This window comes from Vulpes lagopus, chromosome 21 (genome assembly GCF_018345385.1).
Source record: "Vulpes lagopus strain Blue_001 chromosome 21, ASM1834538v1, whole genome shotgun sequence".
Classification (NCBI taxonomy): domain Eukaryota; kingdom Metazoa; phylum Chordata; class Mammalia; order Carnivora; family Canidae; genus Vulpes; species Vulpes lagopus.
In genome coordinates, this window is record NC_054844.1 from 39,795,318 (window position 1) to 39,804,649 (window position 9,332).

Here is a 9,332-nt window from a genome sequence, read left to right on the forward strand (position 1 = left end):
CCATGTGACCTGTATAGAGAATATAGGGCAGGAGAACCAAGAAAAAGAAAGTATTCTCATCTTCCAATAAACTGATTAGAGACTGAGCACAGTGTAAGAATTGCCTTACCAGTGGTCACCCAGGTCACTTGTCCAAGGAAAAGGAATGAATACCCAGGAAAGTGGGATCTGAATTAATTCAGATCTTCCTATATTGCACCTCTTATAGAATAAATGATATAGATTGCTCATCAAAATTTCCATCTCATTGTCTTAGAAGAGGAAAATAGTACGAGATGATTAGCTGCTCCAGGAATGTGCATGACCTCTGAGTAGGACCACCTGCCAACTGAGTGATGGAGTCCTCCCACCCCACCCCTCCAGAGGACCCCACCAGGTGTGGTTCTGCTATTGATACTCAGCCAAGATTGTCAGTAAATACCTCACGGACGATTGGAAGAGTCCTATACTACTCTCTGATACTAATATTTCTATCACTTAGGAAGGATTTAGGAAAGAATTGTAGGGTAGTAGATTATTGCAGGAGCTTTGGACTCAAGCAAATGTGGGTTCACATCTTGACTACATCATAATTGCCTTGAATAATTGACTTAATCTTACTGGGTCTCAGTTTCTCCTCTATATACAGGAGACAATAAGGCCCATCTCTAATGCTTGCTGTGATGAATAAATGAATAAACCAAGCATAGGGTGTGGTCCTTATGGGATCTTGGTTAAAGTTACCTTCCTCTCTTCTCCTCGGCCCAGATCTAGATGAGGAAGCAATCCAGTGGTGACAGTGAAAACCAGACCACCTGGCTGATCCTGGTTGGCTTTGGGGATCTACAACACCTAGGCTTCCTCCCCTTCACCTTCTTTTTGGCCATTTATGTGGTAACAGTTGGGGGCAACGCCCTCATCGTGCTGGCTGTGGCCTCCAGTCGGACACTCCACACACCCATGTATTTCTTCCTCTGCCACTTCTCCTTGCTGGAGATTGGTTATACCTCCAACATCATGCCTCAGCTGCTGTGGAGCTTTCTGGAAGGGAGGGAAGCCATCTCACTGGTCAGCTGTCTGGTCCAGTTCTACGTGTTTGCCTCCCTGGCTGCTGTTGAGTGCCTCCTGCTATCTGCTATGTCCTATGACCGTTACTTGGCCATCTGCCACCCTCTTCGCTACCCTGCCCTGATGAGCACCTGGTTGTGTGGCTGCCTCGCTGCTGGAGCCTGGGTCAGTGGCTTTTCTTTCTCTGCCTTCACTCTGGCCCTGGCAGCCCCTCTTCCCCTCTGCCCTGGCAGCAGGGAGATCGACCACTACTTCTGTGACTTTGCTCCAGTTGTAGGGCTGTTCTGTGGGGATGTGGGGGTCATGTGGGGAGCTGGGGTGAGTATCTCAGGCTTTCTGACATTGGCCCCCTTCCTGTTGATTGTGGCATCCTATGCCTTCATCTTGAGGACTGTGCTGCAAATACCTTCAGGCCATGGTAGGCAGAAAGCCTTCTCCACCTGTTCCTCCCACCTCAGCGTGGTCGGGGTGTTTTATGGCACCCTCATTGTGGTCTATGTAGCTCCAACAGACCACATGGCCCCCTTGCTCCGAAAGGCCTTCTCTGTCCTCTATACTGTATTCACTCCTATGGTCAACCCCATCATCTACAGCCTCAAGAACCAAGAGGTAAAGGGGGCCCTTCATAGACTCTGGGGACAGCTTATCCTAAGACATACTCCTCTGTGCGGGGTAGGGCAGCTATTGACTTCTTCCTGGATTCCAGCTTAGCCCCTTCCTCAAAGGGGCTAGAGGACTAGAGACTACTGTGGTGAAAAGATAAATACTGTGGGATTGAAAACAGATGTCTGACAAAATGAGGTAACTTAATTTTTCCATTTGGAATGGGGTAGTGATCAAAATCTTATGCCTGGGGGATCCCTGGGTGGCTCAGGGGTTGGGCGCCTGCCTTCTGCTCAGGGCATGATCCTGGAGACCCTGGATCGAGTCCCACATCGGGCTCCCTGCATAGAGCCTGCTTCTCCCTCCATCTGTCTCTGCCTCTCTCTCTCTCTGTCTCTCATGAATAAATAAATAAATAAATAATAAAATCTTTTTAAAAAAAAAAACAAAATCTTATGCCTGCTACAGAGTCTAAATATTATAGACACTCCACAAATAATAGTTGAAAAAAGGAACAAATGAATGAATGAATGAATGAATGGAAATGGAAAAGAATGCCAGATGGAGCAGAGCGCAACTCAAGTGGGGAACATTTGCAGATTTTTATTAAATATTTTATGTATTCATTCATGAGAGACACAGAGAGAGAGAGAGGCAGAGACACAGGCAGAGGGAGAAGCAGGCTCCATGCAGGGAGCCGACATGGGACTAGATACCGGGACTCCAGGATCACACCCTGGGCTGAAGGCAGATGCTTAACTGCTGAGCCACCCAGGCGTCCCCATTTGCAGATTATTAATCTAAAATGACAAGATTAAGGTTGGCAGATAGAGAAAAGAGGGGTAAGGAGATGGCAATAAGGACCAGAATTAAATAAGATCTTATGACATGCTTCAAATGAAATCTCAGAAACAATAAGATAGACTTGGGCATAAAAGTCTGTAGAGTAGTTATTTAGGTAGTGGTGGCATGAGAGCCACTTCCCCTATATCAGACAGGGCCCCTACTTGAGAGAAAAAGGGTCAGCCATTCATGCTGGTAGCCCAGGAGACCAAGTGGGCCACTGCCCTGGGAGTTCCCATTAGTCCTCCTGATGTCAGACAAGTAAGAAGTAGGGAAAAGGGAGGAGAGTAAATGAGAAAATAAGGAAATAAATTAAACCCAAAGAGAGAATTCTGAAATTTTGCCTCTAACAGGAAATCTTTAAAACCCCCTGCCTTTTTCTTTTAGATTTTATTTATTCATTTGAGAGACAGAGAGGAGGACGAGGATGGGCAGAGGTGGAGGGAGAGAATCCCAAGCAGACATCCTGTTGAGTATTGGAGCCCCACCAGGAGCTTGATCTCACGACCCTGAGACCATGACTTGAGCTGAAACGAAGAGTCAGATGCCCAACAAACTGAGTCACTCAGGCACCCCTAAAGTCTTTTAAAAATGACACAAGGAGGGGCATCTGGATGGCTCAGTGGTTGAGGGTCTGCCTTTGGCTCAGATCGTGATCCCAGGGTCCTGGGATTGAATCTCTCAATCTCTCATCAGGCTCCCCATAGAAAGCCTGCTTCTTCCTCTGCCTATGTCTCTGCCTCTCTCTCTCTCTCTCTCTCTCTCTCTCTCTCTCTCTGTATCTCTCATGAATAAATAAAACCAAAATCTTTAAAAATAAATAAAATTCTTTTTTAAAAAGACACAAAAACATTTCTAATTTTTTTATTTGAAATCTATCTACATGTTTCTCAAGATATGATATATAGATTAGCTATACCAGAATGATCTAGAGTAGCTGTTTACAAATGATTTCTAGGCTCTTCACCAGACCTACAAAATCAGAACCTCTAGAAATGGGGCCCAGGGATCAACACATAACAAATGCTGCAGTTGCTTCTCAGTGTAGGGAGAGGGCATGGCTACCAGGGGTGACAAAGAAAATAGGAAAACTGACCAAAATTGGGGGGGGGGGGTATACAGTGCCTCATGGATGTAAAGATATAACCCTGAATGATGGGAATCAGACAGATAGGCAGAAATACAGAAAGGGCCAGAGAGAGGATCTGGAGGAAAATAGAAAACCTGGGATAGGGCAGCCCAGGTAGCTCAGCAGTTTTGTGCCACCTTCAGCCCAGGGCGTGATCCTGGAGACCTGGGATTGAGTCCCACGTCGGGCTCCCTGCATGGAGCCTGCTTCTCCCTCTGCTTGTGTCTCTGCCTCTCTCTCTCTCTCTCTCTCTCTCTCTCTCTGTGTGTGTGTGTGTGTGTGTGTGTGTGTATCTCATGAATAAATAAAATCTTTAAAAAAATAATAATTGTAGAAAACCTGGGATAGCTGACCCTGTCTAGGTGGGGTGGGAATACAGAGCAAGAAAAAACAAATAGAAAATTTCCCTGTCTGGAAGCCCCTCAGGGGCTCAGCCAATTTAGCATCCAACTCATGGTTTCAGCTCAAATCATGATCTCAGGGTGGTGAGATCGAAACACACCCCACTCTCCACTCCCCACCCATCCCTTGTGGGGACTCCAAGCTCAGTGGGAAGTCTGCTGCTTGGGATTCTCTCTCCCTCTCCCTCTGCCCCTACCCCTGCCCACTCTCTTGCTCGAATAAATAAATAAATCTTTAAAAAGAAATTTCCCCTGTCTGGAAAGTTGCTCGGGAAGTGGACAGAACCTCAGCTGTATACGAGTATTAGCAATGTCTCTGTGATGGTTACTCTTTGCATTAAAGTCAAAAGTGAAATCCTGTGTTGTAACAGTGTCTTGGAGGGAAGGCCAGGACCGAATGAACAGGATGCACATCAGGGCCCCCAAACACAGACCCCAGCAGCGTCCTCCCCCCAGGCTTGCCTCACAGCGTGCCCAGCGGGGTTTGCCTACTGTCTGTGTGAGAAGCACTGGGAACAGTCTACAGACAGGTCAGGGACAATTGTCGTGCTCACGCAGGGAGGTGCGGGTCCCAAGGACTGCACAAAGCAGGTAGCTGCCTTTATGATACTATTTCCAGGGTTTTGAGAAAGTTCCAAGCCCCTCTCCTCACCCCTCTCACCACCACCACCACATGACAGCCCACCATAAGCAGTCCCATGCCTATTCCTGAAGCCAGAAGTCGGTATCTAAAGTGTCACCATTGTATGGGGCACCCGGGTGGCTCAGCCATTGAGCATCTACCTTTGGCCCAGGGCGTGATCCTGGGGTCCTGCATTGGGCTCCCCGAAGGGAGCCTGCTTCTCCCTCTGCCTGTGTCTCTAGCCTCTCTCTCTGACTCTTAGGAATAAATAAATAAAATATTTTTTAAAATTTAAAAATTAAAAAATAAAGTGTCACCATTTAAAATAATAATAATAATAATAATTAATAATAATTAATTAATTAATTAATTAAAAGTGTGTGTTTTAATCGGTAGTCAAATGCCCACAGTCGGGTGGTGGGGAGAGCCCAGGCCCAGCCTGCGCATCTGCGTCCTACCGCCCAGGGCCCAGCCCAAGGGAATTACTTAACCCCCTGGAGTCTCAGATTCCTGCTGTGACATGAAAGGAAGAATAACAAGACATACATACATACAGGAGCCTTGTGGAAATTAAATGAAATACATATTCTCTGTCTCTGTGCCTCATTGGCCCATGGCACGTCTGAACACACATTAGGGACCTCCCTCACCCTCCCTTCCTCTCAGTAAGTCAGGAGGCCACCACCCCTCCAGTCCCTCCTCCGTGGCGGGGGCCAGCCCTTCCCCCAGTGGAACCAGGTCACATACAAACAGGAGCCACAGCTGCTCCTTCTCGTCCCCTGGCGTTAAAGGACTGAGACGACACTGGGAGGATGCCGGGTCACAGGACAACCGGACCTAAACAGAGGAGAGACCCCAGGGGAGAGAGTCTGAGAAGAAAAATAGAGAAGGGAGGGGAGAGAGAGGCAGGGGGACAGGGAACAGGGAAATGACAAGACAGGGGAAGGAGAGAGATCATGGAAGGGGAAGTAAAAGCCTCAGGCAGGAGAGGTAAGAAAGGAAAGAAAGGGGCGCCTGGGTGGCTCTGGCATTAAGCGTCTGCCTTGGGCTCAGGTGGAGATCAGGAGTCAGGATCCCCGGTCAGCAGGGAGTCTGCTTGTCCCTCCCCCAAGGTCGTGCTCTCTTGGGCTCTCTCTCTCTCTCTCTCTCTCTCTCTCTCTCTCTCTTCTCTCTCAAATGAATAAATAAAATCTGTAAAAAAAAAAAAAAAAAAAAAAGGAAATAAGGAGAAGCAAAGGAGAAAGGAAGAGTTCCAGAAACTTCTCCCAGATTCCTCCCCTGGGAAACACATCGTTATGTTCCTAATGAAAAGGAAGCAGATTGGGTTTTTTAAAATGTTTCAGCTAGGGGCACCTGGGTGGCTCAGTTGGTTGAGCATCCACCTCTTGGTTTCAGCTCAGGCCATGATCTCAGGGTTGTGGGATCCAGCAGGAAGGATGGGGTGGGGGTACCTCTGTGCTCAGTGGGGAGTCTGCTGGAGATTTTTCTCCCTCTCCCTCCGTTCCTCCCTCTACTCATACTTTCTCTCTCTCTCTCTCAAATAAAATCTTTTTAAAAAAATGTTTCAGTTATTAATGGGACTTCAATATGGCATGGTAAGTCCATGCTTTGAGATACCCTACCTACAGCAAGCACACAGCAGTAATTGAAAAAATGTGAAAGGGGGATCCCTGGGTGGCTCAGTGGTTTGGAGCCTGCCTTCAGCCCAGGGCGTGATCCTGGAGACCCGGGATCAAGTCCCACATCGGGCTCCCTGCATGGAACCTGCTTCTCCCTCTGCCTGCCTGTGTCTCTGCCTCTCTCTCTGTCTCTCATAAATAAATAAAATCTTAAAAAAAAAAAAAAGAAAAGAAAAAGAAAAAATGTGAAAGGCATATAATAGCTCAAAAACAAAATAAATATCCCCGTGGGCCACAAATGTAAGGAAACTAATAATAAAAGCTGTGAGTAGGGCTGAAGCCAAAGCCCTGCCAGATTCCAGGTTCAAGCCAGAAGAGGCAGCTCTGAGTTCAGCTCCTGTAGGTTAAAGGAGGCTCCAAGTTCTCCACCTGCAGCAGGAACTAGAGCCAAAGTCATTCTAGAAAGGAGGAGCTGGGACCAGGGTCTCTTTTCATTAAAGAGAAATGAGAAAAACCTGCTGCCTGCTACTGTCTGAGGCCAAAGCTTATCCAGAGCACATCTAAGGAGGCAAGAGAGCACAGAGCTTCATGACCAGCCATGGAGAGTGCATACGTGTGGTCTCCCACTCAAGATGAGTCAGAGGTCCAACATTATAAAATACTTGGAAAACACCTAACTCTACAAAAGATAGCCAAAAAATCAACAATTGGGAGATAAATTTACGCTAGAGAATACTAAAACATTAAGAGTCTGAGAGAAAGACAAACACCATATGATTTCACTTATATGTGGAATCTAAAAAAACAAAACAAATAAGGGAACAATAAGAGTAGAAACAGACCCATAAATACAGAAAACAAACTGATGGTGACCGGAGGGGAGTAGGTTGATGGGCAAAGTGGATGAATGGGAGGGGAAGACACAGGTTTCCAGTTCGGAATGAATATGTCATGGGGATAAAAATCACAGCATAGGGAATATAGTCAATAGTGTGGGGTTTTTGTTGTTGCTTTTGTTCTTGTGTTTTCTCTAAGTTTTTATTTAAATTCCAGTTAGTTAACATATAGTGCAATATTGATTTCAGGAGTAGAATTTAGTGATTCGTCACTTATATACAACTGGTGCTCATCACAAGGGCTCTCCTTAATCCCCATCATCCACTGAACCCAACACCCACCCACCCCGCACTCATCTCCCCTCCAGCAACCCTCCGTTTATTTTCTACAGTTTAGTCTGTTTTCTGGAGACACCTGAGTGGCTCAGTCAGGTAAGCCTCTGCCTTCAGCTCAGATCATGATCCCAGGGTTCAGGATCAAGGCCTACCTGCAGCTCCCTGGGCTCCCTGGGCTCCCTGCTCCAGGGGAGCCTGCTACTCCCTCTCCTGCCCCACCTCCTGCTTGTGCTTGCTCTCTCTCTCTCTCTCTCTGAAATAAATAAAATCTTTAAAAAAAAAAAAGAGTTCTTTTTCTAGTTTGCCTCTCTTTTTGTTCCTCCTATGTCCATCTGCTTTGCTTCTTAAATTCCACATATGAGTGAATGCAGGTATTCTAACGGTGTTGCATGGTGACAGATGGTAGCTATATTTGTGGTGAGCATGGCTTAATGTATGAACTTGTGGAATCACTAGTTGTACATCTGAAACTAATGTAACAGTGTGTGTCAGCTATACTTCAAGTTTTAAATAATACAGTAAAAGTCTGGAAATGAAAAAAAATAAAAAAATGAAAAAATTAAAGTCTGGAAATGCCTTAAAATAAAGTATTTGGATCCTTAAAAAGATAGTATATGAATAATTTACATATAGTACTAGAGAGAAAATCATGAAACATCTAGACAGAATTAAAACAAGTACAGATAGGGGCACCTGGGTGGTTCAATCAGTCAAGTAACTGCCTTTCATTCAGGTTATGATCTCGGGGTCCTCAGATGGAGCCCCACATCGGGCTCCTTGCTCAGTGGGAAGTCTGTTTATCCCTCTGCTCCTCCCCTAGCGCCTGCCACTTTTGCTCATATTCTCTCTCTCTCTCTTTCGCAAATAAATAAAATATTTCTTAAAAACAAGCACAGAGGGATCCCTGGGTGGCTCAGCAGTTGAGCACCTGCCTTCAGCCCAGGGTGTGATCCTGGAGACCCCGGGGTCGAGTCCCACATCAGGCTCCCTGCGTGGAGCCTGCTTCTCCCTCTGCCTGTGTCTCTGCCTCTCTCTTCCTCTCTGTGTCTCTCATAAATAAAATCTTAAAAAAAAATAAAGTAGCCATTAGGTCTTGGATGGTTTAAAAAAAAAAAACAAGCACAGATAGATATGCAAGAGAACAAATTTGAAAATTAGAAATTAAAAAATATATATTTCATTGAAATATTTCAAGACTCAATAGGTGGAATAAACTCTAGACTTAAGAGAGGTGAAGACAGAATTAGCGAATTGCAAGATAATGTTAAATAGTTCACACAGAGTATAGTACAGAGAAGCAAAGAGATAAAATACCAAATATAGTACAAAGGTCTAGAGTTTAAACGGAGAAGCTCCAACATTTGCTGATACAGGGTTCCAGGAAAAACAGAAAGGAGAAACAGGAAGAAGAGTAACTTGAACAGATACTGAAAATTTCCCAGACTTAAAAAGAGATATAAATTCTCATTAGAATATATTTAAAATATGGGGCAGCCCCAGTGTGCAGCAGTTTAGCGCCGCCTGCAGCCCGGGGTGTGATCCTGAAAGGCCTGGGTTCTAGTCCCACTTCAGGCTTCCTGCATGGAGCCTTCTTCTCCCTCTGCCTCTGACTCTGCCTCTCTCTCTCTCTCTCTCTCTCTCTCTCTCTCTCTGAATAAATAAAAAGTTTTTTAAATAAAAAATAAATAAGTTTTTTTAAAAAGAATATACTTAAAATACAAAACAAAATAAAATACAAATCTGCACTTGGACACACCAAAGTGAAACTGCAGAATATTATGGGTAAAGAAGAAGGTACATGCAATTATGTTCAGCATTTTCTGAATAACAAAAATTGGAAACAGTCTAAATATTCATCAGTAGAATGACTACAAAATAGTGGCAATACAATGAAAT

The 9,332-nt window shown here is 45.2% G+C and overlaps 1 protein-coding gene across 1 annotated transcript; it reads left to right on the forward strand.

The window, feature by feature from the left end:
* The first annotated feature begins 753 nt into the window (after window positions 1-753).
* LOC121479806 (olfactory receptor 11A1-like) lies at window positions 754-1,758 on the forward strand. Its single transcript, XM_041735604.1, has one exon. The coding sequence runs from the start codon at window positions 754-756 to the stop codon at window positions 1,756-1,758; it is 1,005 nt and encodes a 334-aa protein (XP_041591538.1).
* Window positions 1,759-9,332: the final 7,574 nt, after the last annotated feature.

Excerpts from the sequence above, each read along its gene's own strand:
- LOC121479806 (XM_041735604.1), top strand. The coding sequence starts at position 754 with ATGAGGAAGCAATCCAGTGGTGACAGTGAAAACCAGACCACCTGGCTG.